This window comes from Tachyglossus aculeatus, chromosome X1 (genome assembly GCF_015852505.1).
Source record: "Tachyglossus aculeatus isolate mTacAcu1 chromosome X1, mTacAcu1.pri, whole genome shotgun sequence".
NCBI lineage: Eukaryota > Metazoa > Chordata > Mammalia > Monotremata > Tachyglossidae > Tachyglossus > Tachyglossus aculeatus.
Genome location: NC_052101.1, coordinates 134,042,964 through 134,065,877, shown reverse-complemented (window position 1 = coordinate 134,065,877; position 22,914 = coordinate 134,042,964). Strand labels below are relative to the sequence as shown.

The 22,914-nt window shown below is 45.0% G+C and overlaps 1 protein-coding gene across 1 annotated transcript in view; it reads right to left on the bottom strand.

The window, feature by feature from the left end:
• Positions 1-4,453: 4,453 nt before the first annotated feature.
• The window catches only part of NAE1 (NEDD8 activating enzyme E1 subunit 1), a 47,488-nt gene continuing 29,027 nt past the window's right edge, over positions 4,454-22,914 (bottom strand). The window contains exons 14-20 of the mRNA XM_038772754.1: positions 17,881-17,956; positions 17,415-17,454; positions 15,803-15,889; positions 13,551-13,643; positions 8,504-8,618; positions 8,358-8,407; positions 4,454-4,690 (exon numbers count right to left, since the gene is read on the bottom strand). Of these exons, the coding sequence (XP_038628682.1) occupies positions 4,581-4,690; positions 8,358-8,407; positions 8,504-8,618; positions 13,551-13,643; positions 15,803-15,889; positions 17,415-17,454; positions 17,881-17,956 (571 nt within the window). The 3' untranslated portion in view covers positions 4,454-4,580. The remainder of the gene's footprint in view (positions 4,691-8,357; positions 8,408-8,503; positions 8,619-13,550; positions 13,644-15,802; positions 15,890-17,414; positions 17,455-17,880; positions 17,957-22,914) is intronic.

The window sequence follows — 22,914 nt, the reverse complement described above, 5'->3', positions numbered from 1 at the left end:
AAAAATACAGTATTAAAAAGTCAGAGACTTCCATTTTCTGAGACCCTAAAGAATGTCTGTTCATAGACATCAGAACACAATTTTACACATACTGCTTTATTATTGGGATTTTTAATCTCCTGGAATTTGAGGCAAGAGGATGGATTATAGCATATAAATCCTATCTCGCAGCACATATTGCTTTTTTTAATCATAAATTATTTCATACTGTGTGTATTTATGTGTGCATGTGTGAATTTATAAACCTTCACACATGAAGAAGAAGCATGGCTTTGACCAAGGTAACGCTGTGCTAGAAGGGGAAACTAGAAGGACATTTTCAGGTCTCACCCACAAAGAGGATAATCATGACAGACACAAAATGAAAAGGATAAACTTTCTCAAACCCCCTTCTACATCATCTCCTTTCAGAAGTGGAAAAAAAAAATAAGCAAAATCTCCTCAGGCTTCGGCTCTCCGTTTCTATCACTCACTGAGTATATTTTTTTCCCCCTTCAGGGAAGTAAGAGAGCAATAAGGTGACAAAAGCACTGCTCAGTAGCCACTTGGTGTGAGTTCCAGATCATTTTTAAGTAGCTCTTTTTCAGGATAATTTTCCTCAATCATCTTATGCTTTGTTGACAAAGGTTATTTTTTTTTCCTTCTTCTGCCTCCCTCCTGGCTTTCCATTCCCCCCTTCATGGATTATCCGATTTCTTAGCTGTTATTCAAACTGCTTGAGCATTGTATTCTTCCTGTAGAGTGGCTGGCAGTGCGTATTTGCTGCTTAAAGCCCTCACTGGTGGTGGTTATTCATTACTTACTTACTTACAAGATGCTGCTGCTGGCGGAGCGGCAGGGCCTGGGCATGCCCAAGTACTGGCATATGCAGACCTTCTACAGGTATATTCCCCAACACACACACATACCTGCGCTGTCTCTCCCCGCCGACCCCTGGCCGACGTCCTGCCTCTGGCCTGGAACGTCCTCCCTCCTCAAATCCGCCAATCACTCTCTCCCCACCCCCCCCTTTCAAAGCTTTATTGAAGGCACATCTCCAGGAATAATAATAATAATGATGGCATTTGTTAAGCACTATGTGCAAAGCACTGTTCTAAGCGCTGGGGGGGGGTACAAGGTGATCAGGTTGTCCCGCATGGGGCTCACAGTCATCACCCCCATTTTACAGATGAGGTAACTGAGGCTCTGAGAAGTTAAGTGACTTGTCCAAGGTCACACAGCAGACATGTGGCAGAGCTGGAATTCGAACCCATGACCTCTGACTCCAAAGCCCATGCTCTTTCCTCTGAGCCACGCTACCTTCCCTGATTGAGCCCTCCTCTCCTGTCCTTCCACTTCCTTCTGCTCCGCTCTTACTTGCTTCTTCATTCATCCTCTCATGCCTCCCCATAGCACATATGTATATAACTGTATCTATTTATTTATTCATTTATATTAATGTCCATCTCCCCCTCTAGACTGTGTGCTTGTTGTGGGCATGGAATGTATCTGTTGTTATTTTGTATTCATTCAATCGTATTTATTGAGAACTTACTGTGTGCAGAGCACTGTACTAAGTGCTTGAAAAGTACAATTCAGCAATAGAGACAATCCCTGCCCACATCAGGCTTACAGTCTAGAATAGTATTTGTTAAGCGCTTACTATGTTCCAGGCACTGTTCTAAGCACTAGAGTAGATACAAGATAACTGGGTAGGACACAGCTGCTGTCCCACATAGGGCTCATAGTCTTAATCCCCATTTTACAGATGAGGGAACTGAGGCACAGAGAAGTTAAGTGACTTGCCCAAGGTCACACAGCAGACAAGTGGTGGAGCTGGGATTAGAACCATGATCTTCTGATTCCCAGGCCCGTGCTGTAGCCACTGTGCCACGCTGTATTAACTCTCCCAAGCGCTTAGTACCGTGCTTTGCACATAGCAAGCACTCAATACAATTATTAATAATAATGATTATGTTTCCTCATTCCTCACGTACCTCCAATAGTTGCCTATCCACCTCCCCATCAAACAGAAACTCCTTACCATTGGCTTTGAAGCACTCAATCACCTTGGCCCCTCCTACTTCACCTCACTACTATCCTACAATGCAGCCCAGTCTTCACTCCTCTAAAGTCAGCCTACTCACTATACCTCATCATCATGATCATCAATCGTATTTATTGACCTCATTCTTGTCTATCTCACTGCCTACCTCTCGCCCACATCCTGCTACTTGCCTGAAACACCCTCCCTTTTCATATCAGACAATTACTCTCCCCACCTTCAAAGCTTTTTGAAGGCATATCTCCTTTAAGAGGCCTTCCCTCATTTCCTCTCGCCCATTCCCTTCTGCGTTACCCTGATTTGCTCCCTTTTGGCATAATGGATAGAGCATGGGGCTGGGAGCCAGAAGGTCATGGGTTCTAATCCCACCTCTGCCACTTGTCTGCTGTGTGACCTTGGACAAGCCACATTACTTCTCTGTGTCTCAGTTACCTCCTCTGTAAAATGGGGATTGAGACTGTGAGGCCCATGTGGGACAGGGACTGTGTCCAACCCGATTTGCTTGTATCTACCCCAGCACTTAGTACAGTGACAAGCACATAAATGCTTAATTCCATAATCATTATTATTATTCGCCCCTTCCTCAACCCCACAGCACTTATGTACATATCTGTAATTTATGTTGATGTCTGGCTCCCCCTCTAGACTGTAAGCTTATTGTGCACAGGGAATGTGCCTGTTATACTGTACTCCCCCAAGTGCTTAGAAATAATGATAATAATAGCAATGGCATTTGTTAAGCACTTACTATGAGCGAAGCACTGTTCTAAGTGCTGGGGGGTACAAGATGATCAGGTTGTCCCACGTGGGGCTCACAGTCTTCATCCTCACTTTACAGATGGATAATAATAATAATAATGATGGTATTTCATTCAATCGTATTTATTTAGCGTTTACTGTGTGCAGAGCACTGTGCACTTACTGTGTGCCAGGCACTATACTAAATGCTGGGGTGGATACAAGTAAATCAGGTTGCACACAGTTCCTGTCCCAGGTGGGGCTCAGTCTCGATCCCCATTTTATAGATGAGGTAACTGAGGCACAGTGAAGTGACTTGCCCAAGGTCACATAGCAGACAGGTAGCAGACCTGGCATTAGAACCCATGACCTTTGACTCCCAGCCCTGTGCATTATCCACTACACCATGCTGCTTCTGCACACACTAAGTGCTCAATAAATACAATTGATTCTATTGTACTCTCAAGCACTCAGTACAGTGCTCTGCTCACAGCTGGTAAATACCAATGACTAATGATGATGCTTGAGGATGAATGAATGCCCTAATATCTAATAAACCATTCTCCATCAGTTTTTGCTCATGAATGAGTCCACAGAGGCCTCCTAGCCTAGTGTGTGATCCAGGAATCCGGGTGAGGGCTCAAGGTGAGAGTTAGGAGCATTCCTCTATAGTGGGCCCCGGCCTTTCTGCTCAAGAGGGTGATAGCACAAGAGAGAGCTGCAATAAGGATTAATGTTTCCATCACTTGGGTTGCTAATTCGACCCAAAGCCTTTATTGTTTGATGGACCAATGAAAACCCAGTTGTGATAACTGTTCCAAGCATCATGCCACAACTCTGCCTTTTCTCCTAGTGGTAGTAGCAGCAGCCACAGCAGCAGGACCCCTTATTGAGCTCCCACTTGGTGTGGGGGACTGTATGTACTAAATGCTTGGGAAATATGGATTAACAAAGTGTCACATTCCCTGCTCACAAAGAGCTTACATCCTGATGGGGGAGACAAAGATAAAAATATTGACAACGGGGTGGGTCAACACAAATAATCGAGTACACATATATACATGAGTGCTAAGGAGGATGTAAATAAGTTCTTCAAGTGGTAAGGTTGGCTAAAGGGATGATGTGGTTCAGGGTGTGAGGAAATGAACTGGGGAAAGCTTGTTGGAGGAGGTGGGATTTTAGGAGGGCTTTGAATATGAGGAGAGCTGTTTGAACAAATAAAACCACTTCTATAAATCTCTGCTGTAGCTTGTAAAAAAAAATAGTTCAGCAAGCAGTTGGAGACTGGATTGAATCAGAAATTCTAATATTGTAGGAAAAGTTTTGAAAATACCTTCCTTGAAACAGATATGACTGATTAAAAACTTCTAGACAAAAAAAGTAAATTAAACAAAGCAATCTTCATGCTCAGAAAAATATCAATCCATCGTATTTATTGAGCACTCACTCTGTGCCCAGCAATGTACTATGCATTTGGGAAAGTACAACATAACAGAGTTGGTAGACATGGTCCCTGCCCACAACGAGCTTACAGTCTAGATGGGGAGATGGACATTAAAATCAATTACAGATATGTACTAAGTGCTGTGGAGCTGAGGGTGGGGTTATTAAAGGGTACAAATCCAAGGGCAATGCATAATGGACAACAAAATTAAATTATCAAAAGAATAATACAGGTTAAAAAAAATAACTTTTAATGTGCATCAAGGAAACTTCAGTTCAGCAGTGCTACCTTAACAGTATTTTACACACAGCACATCCTGAAGGCCATTTCAGTTTCATTCATACTGTTTTTCTTCTACAGTTTGAAAGTTGCTGAGGTCTGTGTCACTCCACTGTAAATATAGGTATTATTAAAAATGATAAATTGTCTTGTGATTATTTTGATAGCCTCTTGAGCAGCAGCTCCTGTGGGGGAGAAAAATAATAGTTTAAAGAAGGAAAATAAACATTTCACCTCAACTGATATGTGTTATATTACAATAATAATGATGATATTTATTAAGCACTCATTTTGTGTCAAGCCCTGGGGTAGATGCAAAACAATCAGATGGGACACAGACCCATTCCCACACAGCACTCACAGACTAAGAGGGAGTGTATCAACCATGCATCATGGCATCAACCATGTATCAACCTCTCTGAACCTTAGTTTTCTCATTTATAAAATGGAGATAAGTAACTTGCTCGAAGTCACACAGCAGGCCTACAGGAGATCTTGATCACTTGAATTGCCACCTCTCTTTTGAAGCTCAACAGTTTTCAGTAGTCCAAAACTGTACAGTGTGTTAATATCTGCTCATACATTTCATGTTTTCCCCCTTCAAAGCCCTACTGAAGGCACACCTCCTCCAAGAGGTCTTCCCAGACTAGGTCCCCTTTTCCTCAGCTCCCACTCCCTTCCGCATCACCTCCACTTGCTCCCTTTGCTCTTCCCTCACTCTCCCCACCCCACAGCACTTATGTATGTATATATCTATAATTCTATTTATTTATATTGATGCTTGTTTACTTGTTATGATCTGTCTCCCCCCCTCTTGATTGTAAGACCATTGTGGGCAGGGATTGTCTTTACTGCTGTATTGTATTTTCCAAGCGCTTAGTACAAGTGCTCTGCACACAGTAAACTCTCAATAAATATGACAATGACTAATGAATTAATGTTTTTCAAGAGACTGCTTAAATAGGATTTAAGATAATTACTCCATCCAGAATCATTGGTATTTATTGAAAACTTACTATGTGCAGAGCATTATATTAGGCACTTGGGAGCATACATTAGAGTTGGTAGGTACCAAAGAGCTTACAGTCTAGTGGGGGAGGCAGAAATTAAACTTCAGTTACAAAGAGGGGAAGCAGCAGAGTATAAGCAGCATGGTCTAGTGACAAGCACAGGCTTGGGAGTCAAAGGACGTGGGTTTAATCCTGGCTCTGCCACAGTCTGTTGTGTGACCTCGGGCAAGCCACTTCACTTCTCTGTGCCTCAGTTACCTCATCTGTAAAATGGGGATTAAGACTGTGAGCCCCATGTGGGACAGGGACTGTGTCCAACCTGATTACCTTGTATCTACCCAGCACTTAGAACAGTGCTTGGCACATAGAAAGCACTTAAGTACCATAATTATTATTATAAAGATATTTACTGGGAAGCAGCAGAGTACAAGGATATTTACAAAGAAGCAGCATGGCCTAGTGAATAGATCACGGGCCTGGGAATCAGGACCTCGATTCTAATCCTAGCTTCGCCACTTGTCTGCTGTGTGACCATGGGCAAGTCACTTCATTTCTCTGAACCTCAGTTACCTCATCTGCTTAATGGGATTTAAGACTATGAGCATCATGTGGGACATGAGCTGCTTCCAAGCTGATTAGTTTGTATCTACCCCAGCACTTAGAACAGTGCTTAACACATTCGGTAGGGACTTGTTGCCGACTTGTACTTCCCAAGCACTTAGTACAGTGCTCTGCACACAGTAAGCGCTCAATAAATACGATTGAATGAATGAAGAAAGTACACACAATAAATACCATTATCACTATTTCGTAAGGCCACTGTGGGCAGGGAATGTGTCTGTTTATTGTTGTATTGTATTTTGCCAAGTGCTTAGTATGATGCTGTGTACACAGTAAGCATTCAATAGATATGACTGAATAAATACGATTGAATGAATAAGGGCTAGGGGTAGGGTACATAAGAAAGTGATTAAGGGGTACAGACCCGAGTGCGAAGATGATTCAAAAGATGAGCGAACAGTGAGGAAATGAGGGGTTAGTCAGGGAAGGCTTCTTGGAGAAGATGTGTGATTTTAGTAGGGCTTGGAAGATGGGGAGAGTGGTGTACTGTTGGATATGAAAGGGGACAGAGTTCCAGGCAGGAAGGGGTACACGGACAAGGGGTCGACAGCGAGAGACGAGATTGTGGTACAGTAAGTAGGTTGTAGCTGGAGGAGTGAAATGTGCAAGCTGGGTTGAAGGGAGAGGAGTGAGGTTAGGTAGGATGGGAAGAGCTGGGTTTCTGTTTGATTCAGGGGTGGCAGGAAAACTTCCAGACTACTCTAACGTCGAAATTCTGCTAGCGAAACTAGCTTATATCTGGGAGCAAGTAAGTTTTATCCTTCAGAAACCAGGTAGAATCAACATCGGAATGGTGTAAAGGAATTCTGAGGAGTAGGAAACTACTTCTGTCATAAATTCATTTATTCAATCATATTTATTTATTGAGTGCTTCCTGTGTGCAAAGCACACTGCACCTCTCCTCCTCCTCAGTTCCAGTAACACTGAACCCTTCAAATAATAGCAAATACCGGTTCTCTAATAAAAGTAAAGGTCTTCCTCCAGTAGACTGTAAGCTCCTGGACAGCAAGGACTGTGCTCTTTATATTTATTTTATGCTCCCCAAGTGTCAGGCCCAGTGCTCTGCACACAGTATGCCCTCAATAAATACTGATCATGAAGAGAAGGGCTACTTATCACACCAGATGCTGGCTACCAAAGCAATTGATAAAATATTTTTTACACATTTATCTTGTCACTAAAAACAATTTACCACACTTGTTTCAGGCCCCAAGTTAACTTCAAAATGAGTACATCAGGCTCTCTGAACTCTTTAGTCCATCTCCCCATACTTTGCCCTTTATTGCCTGAAAATGATGGTTTTGGTTCGGTTCTGGTTTGCAGAAAAAAACCCCAAACATTCAGATAGAGAAGCAGCGTGGCTCAGTGGAAAGAGCCCGGGCTTTGGAATCAGAGGTCATGAGTTCAAACCCCGGCTCCACCAATTGTCAGCTGTGTGACTTTGGGCAAGTCACTTCACTTCTCTGTGCCTCAGTTCCCTCATCTGTAAAATGGGGATGAAGACTGTGAGCCCCCCGAGGGACAACCTGATCACCTTGGAACTTCCCCAGCGCTTAGAACAGTGCATTGCACATAGTAAGCGCTTAATAAATGCCATCATTATTATTATAGGTTTTTAGCTGGGGTTTAGTTCAACCTTATGCTTGAGAGGACATCTTCCTTTGAAAATGGGAAGGTAACCTACATAGCTTTACAAGTACAAAAAAGCAAGAAGTGTAAAATCTGAGTGGTTTTACTAACGTGACCAAGTTTTGAGCAGATGAAAGTGTAACCATATTTTTATTCAAGTAAGTTTTAATGAAGAAAACGAATGCAGGAAAATACTGTAAAATTGGGCTATCGCTTTTTTTTAAGACTTTCCTATCTGAAGGGTTTAGTGGTTGGTCGGTATCAGATGGACACATAGTTCTGCCAGCGTGGATCTGTACACTGGCAGAATCAAGGCACACTTGCCCAACTGTGTGAGGAAGCGGCTGTATTCATGCATCCAGCATCGTCTCAAGGAATGACTGCACACATGCGTCCCGGGCCGTCAGCCGTAGCAAGCGCCACCGCGAGAGTTGCCCTGAGAGCGGGGTCTGGAGGAATGCAGCCCAACTAATGTCCCAGGAAAGCTGGGCGGGTCACCCTGGCAACACTTCGAGGACAAAAATGAAACCACTTGTACCCAAGGCAGCTGGCTACACCTGCTGGCACCACATGCTTAGCCCACAAAGCTCACCTCCCAGGAACGCAGCAATGGAATGAGGCTCAGCAGCTCCATAGCGACAGCTGGACAATCAAAAGATAAAAAAAGGTCAAATTCTCCACGTGCGCCACATAAGAACCAAATGAATAATCAACCTGTCCACCCAAGGAAATGCTTACAATTCATGGATATACTCATCCTTCACTACGATAGGTAGCTCATATTCCTGGAGAAATCCAATGAGGCAAGACTTCAATTTGCCAACATCCTCTTCGATTTCATAATTATGCACTCCTAAAATATATATATATATATATATTTTATATTTTTAGATGCATATTTTTATATAATATATAGAAAAGCAGATCTCATTTCCACATCGCCAAGTCTTCATTCCCATTGAACAATCTCTTACTATCTGGGCTAAGTGTGCTTAGGAGCCCTTCCCGCTGTCTCAGGGCTGACATACAGAAAGTGGTCTGCCAACAGGAAAATGGGCCTCAATCAATCAGTGATGTTTATTGAGCGTTTACTGTGTGCACAGCACTAGACTAAGTGCTTGGGAGAGTACAATAAGATAGAGTTAGTCAATACTATCCCTGTTCACAAGGCACTTACAGTCCTACAGAAGTGAGAGAAACAACTTGGCCCAGACCACAGTAAAAGTGCCTGTGGGGAAAATGCCACCTGATTCGGTACCTTGTTGAAGTCTAGCCCGTTGCTCCACCCCAGCTACATTTGCAAACGATAAAGTACTGGATTCAGTATGTGAGCCACAGCTTCAGGCTCTGGGTGAATTTGGGGTGGGACTCTGAAAGGTCCTCCCAAAAAGGTCCTGGGACTTCTCAAAATGTATCCGATCCAGAGTTAAAACAACAAGAGAGGACAAGCTCTCTTGGCTGAAGGCCTCAGTTGTAAAATCCTACCTCTGTGGAATCACTTTTTGTCCCAGCTAAAAGCCATCCCACTCTTTGTCCACCCAACCTCCCACTGAAAGAGAAAGAACTCCCAAAACCCACACTGTGGATGGCATTCCAATCAATCAATAAATTGTATTTACTGAGCACTTTCTATATTGCAGAGCACTGTACTAAGTGCTTGGGAGAGTACAACAGAGTTGGTAGACACATTCCCTGCCCATACTGAGCTCACAGTCTAGAGGGGGTGAAAGACATTACTATAAATAAATTAAAGATATGTACATACGGGCTGTGGGACTGAGGGAGGAGTGAATAAAGGGTGTAAATCCAAGTGAAAAGGCAACAGAAGGGAGAGGAAGAATAGTCAATCGTATTTATTGAATGCTGTGTGCAGAACACTGTACTAGGCACTTGAGTACAATACCACAGCATATTCCCTGCCAACAACTAGCTTATAGTCTAGAGGGGGAGAAAGACATTAATATAAATAAATAAAATTACAGAGATGTACATAAGTACACAGGGGAAGCAGCATGGCTTAGTGGAAAAGAGCCTGGGCTTGGGAGTCAGAGGTTGCGAGGTCTAATCCCAACTCCACCACTTGTCTGCTGTGTGACTTTGGGTAAGTCACTTAACTTCTCTGTGCCTCAGTTACCTCATCTGTAAAAATGGGGATTACGACTGTGAGCCCCACGTGGGACAACCTGATAACCTTGTATCTCTCCCAGCGCTTAGAACAGTGCTCTGTACATAGTAAGCACTTAACAAATACCATCATTATTATTATAAGTGTTGTGGGGCTGGGAGGGGGGAATGAAGAAAGGGAACAAGTCAGTGCAACACAGGAGGGAATAGGAGAGAGGAATGGAGGGATTAGTCAGGGAAGGCCTCTTAAAGGAGATGTGCCCTCAATAAGGCTTTGAAGGTGGGGAGAGCGATTGTCTGTCAGAGATGAAGAGGGAGGGCGTTCAGGTCAGAGGAAGGATGTAGATGTGAGAGGCAGCGTGGCTTAGTGGAAAGAGCACAGGTTTGGGAGTCAGAGGTCCTGTGTTCTAATCCTGACTCCGAGAATTGTCAGCTGTGTGACTTTGGGCAAGTCACTTAACTTCTCTGTGCCTCAGTTCCTTCATCTTTAAAATGGGGATTAAGAATGTAAACCCCATGTGGGACAACCTGATTACCTTGTATCTACCCCAGAGCTTAGTAGAACAGTGTTTGGCACATAGTAAGCACTTAACAAATACCATTACCATTATTATTATTATTACTACTACTATGTGGGCAAGAGGTCAGCAGCAAGATAGATGAGATCAAGGTACAGTGATTAGGTTAGCATGAGAGGAGTGAAGTGTGAAGGCTGGGTTTTATTAAGAGCATAGTGACGTGAGGTAGGAGGGGGCAAGATGATTGAGTGCTTTAAAGGCCATGATGAGGGGTTTCTGTTTTATGCGGCTGTGGATGGGCAACTTGATGAGTGGGGAAGCATGGCCTGAATGTTTCTGTAGAAAAATGATCGGGGCACCAGAGTGAAGTATGGAATGAAGTGGGGAGAGGCAGGAGGCAGGAAGGTAAAGCGAGGAAGTTGATATAGTAATCAAAGTGGGACAGGATAAGTTCTTGGACTAAAATGGTAGCAGTTCGAATGGAGAGGAAATGGCAGATTCATTCATTCAATCGTATTTATTGAGCGCTTACTGTGTGCAGAGCACTGGACTAAGCGCTTGGGAAGTACAAGTCGGCAACATATAGAGACGGTCCCTATCCAACAACGGGCTCACAGTCTAGAAAGGGGAGACAGACAACAAAACAAAACATGTAGACAGGTGTCAAGATCTTCAGAACAAATAGAATTAAAGCTATATGCACATCATTAACAAAATAAATACAATAGTAAATATGTACATGTAAAACAAATAGAGTAATAAATCTGTACAAATATATACAAGTGCTGTGGGGAGGGGAAGGAGGTAGGGTGGGGGGGATGGGGAGGAGGAGAAGAAAAAGGGGGCTCAGTCTGGGAAGGCCTCCTGGAGGAGGTGAGCTCTCAGTAGGGCTTTGAAGGGAGGAAGAGAGCTAGCTTGGTGGATGTGTGGAGGGAGGGCCATTCCAGATCAGGGGAAGGACGTGGGCTGGAGTCGACGGCGGACAGGTGAGAACGAGGCCCAGTGAGGAGGTTAGCGGCAGAGGCAGCGGAGGGTGCGGGCTGGGCTGTAGGAGAGAAGGGAGGTCAGCTGGGAGGGGACGAGGTGATGGACAGCCTTGAAGCCAAGAGTGAGGAGTTTTTGCTTGATGCGTAGGTTGACAGGCAGCCACTGGAGAATTTTGAGGAGGGGAGTAACATGCCAAGAGCGTTTCTGTACAAAGATAATCCGGACAGCAGAGTGAAGTATAGACTGAAGTGGGGAGAGACAGGAGGATGGGAGATCAGAGAGGAGGCTTATGCAGTACTCCAGTCAGGATAGGATGATAAATTGAACCAGCAAGGTAGAGGTTTGGTTGGAGAGGAAAGGGCAGATCTTGGCGATGTTCTGGAGGTGAGACCGGCAGTTTTTGGTGACGGATTGGATGTGTGGGGTGAACAACAGGGCGGAGTCGAGGATGACACCAAGGTTGCGGGCTTGTGAGACAGGAAGGATGGTAGTGCTGTCTACAGTAATGGGAAAGTCAGGGAGAGGGCAGGGTTTGGGAGGGAAGATAAGGAGTTCAGTCTTGGACATACTGAGTTTTAGATGGCGGGCAGACATCCAGATGGAGATGTCCTGAAGGCAGGAGGAGATACCAGCCTGGAGGGAGGGAGAGGGAGCAGGGGCAGAGATGTAGATTTGGGTGTCATCAGTGTAGAGATGATAGTTGAAGCCGTGGGAGCGAATGAGTTCACTAAGGGAGTGAGTGTAGATAGAGAACAGAAGGGGACCAAGAACAGACCCTTGAGGAACCCCTACAGTAAGGGGATGGGAGGGGGAGGAGGAGCCCGCAAAGGAGACTGGGAATGAACGGCCAGAGAGATAAGAGGAGTCTCCGGCCAGGAGAGGACGGAGTCTGTGAAGCCAAGGTTGGATAGCTTGTTGAGGAGAAGGGGGTGATACACAGTGTCAAAGGCAGCTGAGAGGTCGAGGAGGATTATGTTAGCAATGTTGTGACGGTCAAACTGACAGGATTTAGTCATGGACTATGTGAGTTGAATGAGAGAGAGGAGTCAGGGACAACGCCGAGAAGACGAAATGATGACTTAGGGATGGTCTCTTGGAGGAGATGTGCTTCTAATAAGGTTTTGAAGGTGGGGAGAGTGATCGTTTGTTGGATATGAAGAGGGAGGATGTTCTAGACCAGCGGTAGGGTCTGGGTAAGAGGTCGGTGGCAAGACAGATGAGATCGAGGAACACTGAGTAGGTTGGCATTAGAGGAGCAAAATGTGCGTGCTGGGGTGTAGTTAGGAAAGAGACAAAGTAAGAAGGAACAAGGTGACTAAGTGCTTTAAAGCCAATGGTAAGCAGTTTCTGTTTCTTCTGGGAATCAGAAGGACTTAGGTTCTAATGCCAGCTCCACCACTTGTCTGCTGTGTGACCTCAGGCAAGTTAGTTAACTTCTCTGTGCAACAGTTACCTCATCTATAAAATGGGGATGATGATGATAGTTGTTAAGTGCGTACTATATGCCAAGAACTGTTCTAAGTGCTGGGGTAGACACTAGGTAATCAGGTTGTCCCACGTGGGGCTCACAGTCTTAATCCCCATTTTACAGATGAGGTAACTGAGGCACAGAGAAGTTAAGTTACTTGCCCAAAGTCACACAGCTGACAAGTAGCAGAGCTGGGATTAGAACCCACGTCCTCTTGACACCCGAGCCCGTGCTCTTTCCATTAAGCCACTCACAAAAACCCGTCCCGCTGGTGGTAAGACACACCTATATCCTCTCCTCTTCCCAGTCCTAAAGTCTGCTGAAACCCAGGTAGCCCCACTCTGACCTCGTGCTGAGGAAGGGGCAGCAGTGATGTTCAACAACACCCTTGGGGTCTGAGCAGCCCTGCTCAGGAAGGCAAGCAGTCGGTCAGTCAGTCAGTGCTCGGGCCGAAATGGCATGGGGCCAGAAAAGAAAAGACGCCTAGTCACAGAGTGGAAGAGAGTGTCATTCAACAACACTCACTCAGAGGAATGCAATCACAACATCAGCAGTGTCAGTGCACAGTGTCAGGGGCATCTCCAAACCCAAAAGACAGTTGTATATGTGTGGGGGTATGCATATACATATGTAAATAAATTATCATGGAAAAATTTCTTAACATTTTGAATTTGCAACAGACATTTACCTGGAAATCGACCATATTGTTTTTGGAATCTGTCAACAGCTCTGAGCAACAAGTACAGTACTATCTCATTATCTGGATTACCCATGTTGGAAACTGAAAGAAGAAAGAATATGCAGATTTCCTTTCAGTAATTTTACCACCATAAAAATATCTTCAAGGGAAAAATGGGCACTGAGGGTTTGTTCTTAAAAATAAGATGACCCTTTTACACAATCATCATCATCTTCATCAATGACATTTATTGAGTGCTTACTTTGGGCAGAGCACTCTTCTAAGCCACTTGTGAGAGTACAATACAGAGTTTGTAGACACGTTCCCTGCCCACACAAGTTTACAGCTTAGAGGGGGAGACAGACACCGAATGCTAATTTATCATCCACTTTATTTCACTACTCCAATTACAAAAAAGGAACTTTTCTAACATTAACGGTACTTAAAAAAATCTAAATCAGTGAAGTACTTAAATGTTGGGACTAAACCTCATTGACTGATATTCAATCCTGTAATCTCCAACAGCTCTACAATCAATCAATGGGATTTATTGAGTGCTTACTGTGTGTTCTGGTTCCAAGTACTAAGCTCTTGGGAGAGTATCAGTCAATGGCATTTATTGAGTGCCTACTATGTGCAGGAGAGTACAGTGCAACAGAGTTAGCAGACACATCTTCTGCCTACGAGCCTACAGTCTCTATGGGGAGACAGACATCAATATAAATAAATAAATAGTAATACATAATTTAAGGAATACAGTAGACTTGGTAGACATAACCCCTGTCCTCGAGAAACTTACAATCTAGGAGGGATTCTGACATTAAACTGAATTATAGGTAGCAACAGAGTATGAGGCTATCAAACAATCAATCATTTATTGAGGCTTTACTTTGTGCAGAGCACTGTACTAAGTGTTTGGAAGAGTACAATATACAATCCCTCTCCTCACGGAGCTTACTGTTTAGAGGCAGAGGACAGACATTAAAATAAATTATAGAAAGGGGAAATGGCAAAGTGTAAGGGTAGACACATAAGTGGGTTGGGGCGAATATCAAGGGCTTATGGGGTGTAGACCTGAATACACAAGAGGAGGTGAGGGCGGGCAGAGTAAATGAGGGCTAAGTCGGGCTATGAAGAAAAGTATTGTGGGGGTGGGAAGTGTATCAAAGTGCTTATACATGATACAGAAGGGAGGAAGATTAGATTGTAAGCTCCTTGTGGGCAGGGAATGTGTCTATCAACTGTTAAACTGTACTCTCTCAAACGCTTAGTACAGTGCTCTGCACACAGTAACCATTCAAATACGATTGATGATAGGGTGGGAACATCAGTCAGGGAAAGCTTCCTGGAGCAGATATGAGTTTTGATGGGCTCTGAAGAGGAGGAGAGTGGCAGCCTGTTGGATATGAAGAGGGAGGGTGTGGGCTAGGGGTTGATGGGGAGAGAGAGATGAGATCGAAGCAAAGTATGTAGGTTGGTGTTAGAAGAGTGTGGGCTAGACTGAAGTAGGAGAAGAGCGAGAATAGGTGGTAGGCAGATGGTGAAGTTTGACGTGGCGTTGGATGGGGATCCACTGGAGGATTTTGAGGAGTGGGGAGATATGCACAAAATGATGTTTTTAGAAAATTGATCCTGGTGGCAGAGAAGCCGGGACTAGAGTGGGGAGAGGCTAGAAACTGGGATGGTAGCCAGGTGGCTGATGCAGTAATTGAGATGGGATATGATATGGGATAGCTTAGTGAAATGATTGGCACATAGTAAGCGCTTAAATACCATAATTATTATTATATGATAATAATAATAATTGATGACAATTATGGTATTTGCTATGTGCTTACTATGTGCCAAGCATTTTACTAATCGCTTGGGGGGGATACAGGTAACTGACTGCTTGTGCAGGTTGAATGAGATGGGTTAAGGATAATGCCATAGTTGCAGTTCTGGGAGACTGGGGGGTGGGGAGGGGGGTGGGGGGAGAGAGAGAGAGAGAGATAGAATGTGTGTGAGTGTGGGTGTCCTTAGACTTAGAGAATGCTGAACAAATATATAGGAGAAAAATGAGCATTTACAGCTTCAAGCACTATTGTCATGGGTTCCAGGAAATTTTGTTTGAGTTTGAGTCCTAATCTTAGAGCCCCTGACTACACATCAAAATTTGGCCTTGGCCAGGGTTAAGGCAACAAAACCCTCAGTCTCTTAGGGTGCTGTTGCCCTTAACTTTAGAGAGTTAAGGTGAGAACCTGCAATGATTATGTACTTACTGATTTCATCCTTGTTAACAGAGTTTAAGCCATATTCCTCAGCCAGTGATCTACACCTCACCACTCGAAGAAATGCTGAGTTGCTACCTAAACACAGGAAAACAAATTATAGCAGTAGTAGTAATATGGATTGCTGTAGGTTTATGACCTGTGTGAGCACGGCACTTTGGAACTGGGGAGACATGCACCAATGGCTCAATGCTTCATTCTTGGGAAGTAAATGGCTCAAAGAGTGATCAGAGCTGAACTCCCTAAGGCCTGGTACTGTAGGGCTGCAAAAAGCCACCTGAGATTGTCTTAGATTTATTTCTTTTAGACTCTTTTAGACTGTGAGCCCACTGTTGGGTAGGGACTGTCTCTATGTGATGCCAATTTGTACTTCCCAAGCGCTTAGTACAGTGCTCTGCACATAGTAAGCGCTCAATAAATACGATTGATTGATTGATTGATTCTTTATTCTAGAACCTAAGTGTAACAGTTCCAATTTGCTTGTATCCACCCCAGTGCTTAGTACAGTGCCTGGCACATAGTAAGCACTTAACTACCATAATGATGGAAAACGTTGACTTTACAAATACGAAATAGCACTAGCATGGCCTAGTGGATAGAGACCAGGCCTGGGAGTAAAAAGGACTTGAGTTCAAATCCTGGCTCTGTCACTTGTCTGCTGTGACCTTGTGCAAGTCACTTTACTTCTCTAGGCCTTAGTTTCCTCATCTGCAAAATGGGGATGAAAACTGTGAGCCCTATGTGTGACAGGGACTGTGTCCAACTCGATTATCTTGTATATACCCCAGTGCTTAGAACAGAGTCTGGTACATAGAAAGTGCTTAACAAATAATAATAATAATAATGGCATTTATTAAGTGCTTACTATGTGCAAAGCACTATTCTAAGCACTGGAGAGGTTACAAGGTGATCAGGTTGTCCCACAGGGGGCTCACAGTTTTAATCCCCATTTTACAGATGAGGTATCTGAGGCACAGAGAAGTTAAGTGACTTGCCCAAAGTCACACAGCTGACAATTGGAGGAGCTGGGATTTGAACCCATGACCTCTGACTCCAAAGCCCGGGCTCTTTCCACTGAGCCACGCTGCTTCACAATAGTATCATTATTATTATTCCTATTATTATTATCTAGAGTTTAATTTATTTGGGGGGAGGCATTGATTATTCTTATGGTATTCGTTAAGCACTTACGGCGTGTCGAGCACTGTTCTAAGTGCTGGGGTAGATACAAGTTAATCAGGTTGGACACCGTCCCTGTCCCACCCAGGGCTCAAAGTCTAAGTGGGGTGGGGGGAGAAACAGTCATGGAATCCCCATTTTACAGTTGAGGAAACTGAGGCACAGAGAAGTTAAGTGACTTGCCCAAGGTCACACAGCAAGCAATTGGCAGAGCCAGGAATAGAACCCAGGTCCTCTGATTCCCAGGCCAGTATTCCTTCCACTAGGCCACGCTAGTAAGGTGTTTGCAAGTCAATGCAAATGCCAATCTAGACAAATGAAAAAAGCATACTATGAAACACTTCAACCTCCTCCTAGTACCCCAGGCAATAGATCTGGATGCATATTTGGTAAGAAAATAAAAATTACGGCCAAAGAGACTTACAGAGTAATTTTAATTCTTTCTGTGAAATGGATTCTGGTGCCTGCAAAGAGAGAAACACAGTTTTTGTTTGAGGGTAAGAGTGACAAGTTAGTAGAGAATAAAATAAACCTGAATGTTGGAGGATTAGCCAACTCCCCGCCAAGGACCAGACATCCCTAAATTCTATTAATTTACAACCACATGACTTCAATGGGTATCCAACTGAGGATCGAAATATCCCAAACTTGGCAAAAAACATCTGAAGAGAGGCTGAAATTGTTACAGGGAGTTCCATTAAACTTGTTATGTTGCCAACTTGTACTTCCCAAGCGCTTAGTACAGTGCTCTGCACACAGTAAGCGCTCAATAAATACAATTGAATAAATGAATGAATGAATGAATGTCCAGGGTCCAAAGACCCTCCTGCCAATCTTACCACCTCTGCTCAACCACATCACAACTGGCCTTGAAAGGTGCCGACACCCACCTTGCCAATGGCCTGAAGCAGCTTGGCAGCATGCTTGCCCACAGCTATGGCATCTTTTTTGGCCTTTTCACGGTACCTGGAAAAGGGGAGAAGCTGAGTTTCAAGTGATGCTCTGAAAATGAAGACAAAAACCATTCTCACTCTCACTCACTCCCTCTCTCTCTCTCTCTCTCTCTCTCTCTCACTCCTTACTGCCTGTATGATGTTGAACAGTTTTTCTGGTAACAGCCCCTCCTTTCTCCTAACTTGGGTCCCAAACAGAAAACCTGGAGGCTCCCAGCCATGATCAATGGGCCTGCAAGGAATAGGTACTGGCAGCTCCCTCCCGAGGGAACTGGCTCCCGCTCCCCGAGGGCCAGCTGGTGGGGCTCCAGGCGGAGGGAGGTCAGATGTGGAGCATCGAGGAGGATGGAGAATTCACTAACTGAATGGAGTAAGAGACTGTGAATGTCCCAAGTCCTCAACTGGAGGGAACTCGCCATCCTTCACTCCTGCTCCTCAGGGAAAAGAGGTCAGGAACCGATATTACACCCTGCCCTTCAGAGAAAGGAGACACTGCCTTTTCTTCCAGAAAAGAAGAAATGAAGACACCAAAAGTCAGAGGCTTGATGACTGCCACTAGTAAATGGGAGAAATCTGTCCCACATTGGCTGATTCTTGACATGCAACCCACTGTAGGGTGTAGGGGGATGTCCAGGGTCAATACAACAAAGAAAGACCAAGCAAGCCTGATGGCTACTAGTCCAGGCTTCTGATCCAGAGGGAAAAATGTTGTTCGGTCTCCCCTGAGCCCCCCAACCCCAAATTTATTAAGCATCCCCAAGACTGGTTTGATTAAATGACTCAGAGAGGAAAAGTCCACTGGCAGTGAAACAGCTCCTGCACCATAGGACTTGGCAATACTCCAGAACTCAGGCAGGAGTGAGGTTTACAAACACCTGCAATGCGACGTGCAAATTCAATTCAGAAACATGTGCCCCAGGTGACGAGATGCCAAAGCAGAAGAGATTCAGGGCTTTGCAGACCGCCACCAGACCCAGAACTTCTCCATGCCAAAGAAAGACCCTCTATGAAGAGAGAAGGAGGCTCAAGCCTCATTACAGGCAATGATGGAATCCTGAGGAGATGGCAAGAACATTTCAATGTTCTCTTTCATGTGCCTTCTATTATTGAAGACGAAGCCCTGCCAAACATAAAAAAAAACCTGAGCACTTGGCCCAACTATTGAGGAGGAACAGCAGTCAGGGCAAGGGAAAACGGCAAAACACCAGGACCTGATGGCGAACCTGCTGAGATCTCCAGGCAGGGAGGGGGCTCCCTGCTTACACACCTTATCGCTCTTCCTCAACACAAGAGCTACTGAAGGGAACACCACAGGATCTGAGAGATGCCACCACCATCATCAGGAGGGCTTAGTGGAAAGAGTACAGGCCTTGGAGTCAGAGGACCCGGGTTCCAATCCCAGGTGCCCCACTCATCTGCTGTGACCTTGGGCAACTTACTGTGCCTCATCTGTAAAATGGGGACTCAGTATCTGTTCTCCCTCCTACCGATGACTGTGAGTCCCATGTGGGACAGAGACTAGGTGGGCCCCAGTTAACGTACATCTACCCCAGTGCTGAGTACAATAGTGAGTGCTTAACAAATACTGCAATTATCAATATTTCCAGAAGAAAGACAAAAGATGAGATCGCAGCAACTATCAAGGTATCTCATACTCTCCCCTGCCAGCAAGACCCTAAGCCAGAGGACTCCTGGAGCAGCGTGGCCTAGTGGGAAGAACACAGGACTGGGAGTCAGGAGATCTGGGTTCCAATAATCTCAGCTTCACCTCTTGCTTGTGGCATGCCTTGGGCAAGTCACTTAACTTCACTGTGGCTCAGTTTCCTCCTCTGTAAACTGGGGATGAAATACCTGTTCTCTCTCGGGTTGTGAGTCCTGTGTGTGGGGACAGGGACTGCCTCCAACCTGACTGCACTGCATCCACCCCAGTGCTTAGCACATTGCAACTGCTTAACAGATACCTCCATCATCATCCTCATTGGCTACTGAAAAATATCATCAACTAAATACCCCCCAGAATCATCGTGCTATTTCAGATCACAGTGTGACACAGTGGATATGATCATTTCAGCTTCTCATATCCAGGAAAAGTGCAGAGAGAGTAGCACAAAATCCTCCACAGTGTTTTCAGAGACCTGAAAAAAGCACATGACACCATCAGAGGTTCTGGGCTCCAGAGTTTGCTTAGTCAATCTGCCTGACCTGAAAAGTTTCATTAAGATTCTGAGGCTACTTAACAACAGCAAGACCAGTTGGGTCAGCGTCAGGGGTGCCCTGTCTGATCAACTCCCCACTGCCGATGGTGTAAAGCAGGGGTGTATGTGGTAGGCCATGTCCTCTTCAATTTACTCTATGCAGCCAAGCTGGGAGCTGCAATGAGGGACCAGGATGCAAGACGTCAGGACTCACTTCTGCTCCTCTGGAAGAGCTTCCAATTCAATAGACTTGGCACATCATGTGAGGTTCTAGAGTCAATCATTCAAGAATAGCTGAGTGCAGATGACTGTTCCCAAGACGACTCTGGAATGCCTGTAAACTGCTTCCTCACATCAGCCAGGCATTACATGATGATGATAAATCTAAAGAAAACCAAAGCGATGGATCGGCCCACCCCAGGAAAGCCATACGCACGACCAGATATTGATAATGGCAAAAGAGAGCTAAATGCCACCATATAATCCTATTTCCTCAGCAGCATTCTGACTAATGAAAGCAATGACGGACAGGGAAGTAGAATATCGAATTAAGGAGACTGGCAAATCCTTTGTGAGACTGTCAAATAGGGTGGGGTAGCAGCATGGCACTAGGTTCCAGGCAAAACTAAACTTCTACAGAGCTGGAATGCTGTCCAACTTTCTCTGTGGTCGTTAGACCTGGGCTCCCCCCAGACGCCACATCTGACTCCTTAAGCAGTTCCATCACCACCACTTATGGGCTACGCTCCATCTCAAATGACAGGGTACGATCACAAGCCGCCAAGTTCTCAAATGAAATAGGGCTCCCAGCATTAAAACTATGCTCTCTGTAGCCCAGCTGCGTTGGCAGGGACGTATAAGGGGAATGGATGCAATAGGGTACCCAGCAGCTGCTGCATGCTGAGCTGAGATGGGGAAACAGAATATGGTATTTAAACACCGAAATTAAAGGAGAGCAAAGGAAACATTTTATGGAGATGGTAAAATAAGGCTGCAGGCATCGCTGTGGGTCAGCTGAACACTGGGAGTCAACTGCTGCAGACAGACCAGCCTGACTCACATACTGCCCATCCAGGAGTGGCATTTTTTGAGCCAAACCTTTTTAAGGACTGAGAGAAAAGGCATCGAAAGCCAAGACAGCACCAGGAGCTGCAAACATCAAACATGAGAGCACACGCAAAAGTCCCGCACTGGCCTGTTCAGACACTCACACTCCCACAAGTGAATTTCAAGGTCAGTGCCATTGGTGCATGACAGACCACTACACAGAGAGCTAGCTATAGTCAACGGATACCTGTATAGATTATCATCTCTATGCTAGTAGTTATATTCTCTATATACCCATATAGATTAGATAGCCCTATATATTGCTGATGGACACCGAGCACTGAAGTAATACGCACTTGGGAGCCCAGTAAACAGGAATGACTTGAGAGCTTTGGGAGCTAAGGTGAGAGAGGCCAGGTTTCAGGTAGCTGGTTTGCCTATCTTCCCAAGTGAGGGAAAGAGCTCCTGCAGGGCAGACATCTTGGAAATCCAGGCCTAGTTGAACAATTGGTACCAAGGAGAATCTTTTGGACTCCTTTACAGCCCCATAACCTTCAGGGAAGAGGACTCCTAAGCTGAGACAGGAACCACCTCACAGAGCTGGGGGTTGGGGAGAGATAGAAGATGGTAAAATGCAGGATGACAAGCCCAGGGATGAGGACTCTGGCCTAGGTTTGGCAGGGATGGATTCCATTTACGCCCAAACAGAAATGGCAGAGGAGGATGGAGCAGGGGGAGGCTGAGACCCTAGGATGGACTTGGGAAAGTTCTGCATGGACAGACAGGACAATGAAAGACAGAACGGACAATCCTAGGATATTCCGAAAGGTTGGCACACAAGGGTCATGTAAAAGGCGTGAGAAAATCCAATGGAGAGAGTAGTAGACAATGAAGGAATCAGCCAAAGACCACAGCTGAGGTGAAATGAAAACAATGGACATGGTGAGGAACCGCTCATAATTGGAGGGTGCCTGGCTACAAGGGAAAAAATTGGTCAGGTAAGTGAAGCAGGGAAATTGGGGTGTGGGTGTCAAGGGGAAGGGCACACTGTTGCCTTGCATGCTCAGAGGTCCAGGAATCAGAAGGCAGAGAAGGGTGAAAGGGAAAGCTGAAAAGAAATCAGGGTGATACTAATGGAGGAGTCTTAATAACCTGCAAACTGAGAGAAGGTGGACAAGGACTTCTTTGGTCAACTCACCAAAGCAGTTTCAGGCCAGGGTGTGTGGCGAGGGAGACCTGGAAAAACAATTTGTGGGCCAGATTGCATTGAGGACAGCATTTCAGTCCTTCAACTCCCACACCCCCATATCCAACAGCGCGTCAACTCTCCCCTCCTTCAAAGCCTGATTGAAGGTACATCTCCTCCAAGAGGCCTTCCCCAAGTCCTCATTTCCTCTACTCCCTATCCCTTCTGCTTTGCCTTTGCACTTGAATTTGTAGCCTTTATTCACCCCACCCTCAGCCCCACAGCACCTATGCATATATCCAAAATGTATTTTAATGTCTGTCTCCCCCTCTAGACTGTAAGCTCCTTGTGCGTAGGGAACATAACTGCCAACTCTGTTATATTCTATTCTCCGAAGCACTTAGTACAGTACTCTGCACACGGTAAACACTCAATAAATAGGATTGATTAGTATAGTTAAGCAGGGGAATCAGATATCTACTCTTCTCAATGGGACCAACAGGTAGAAATTATTGGGTGTCCATCTACCCCACCAGATTATCA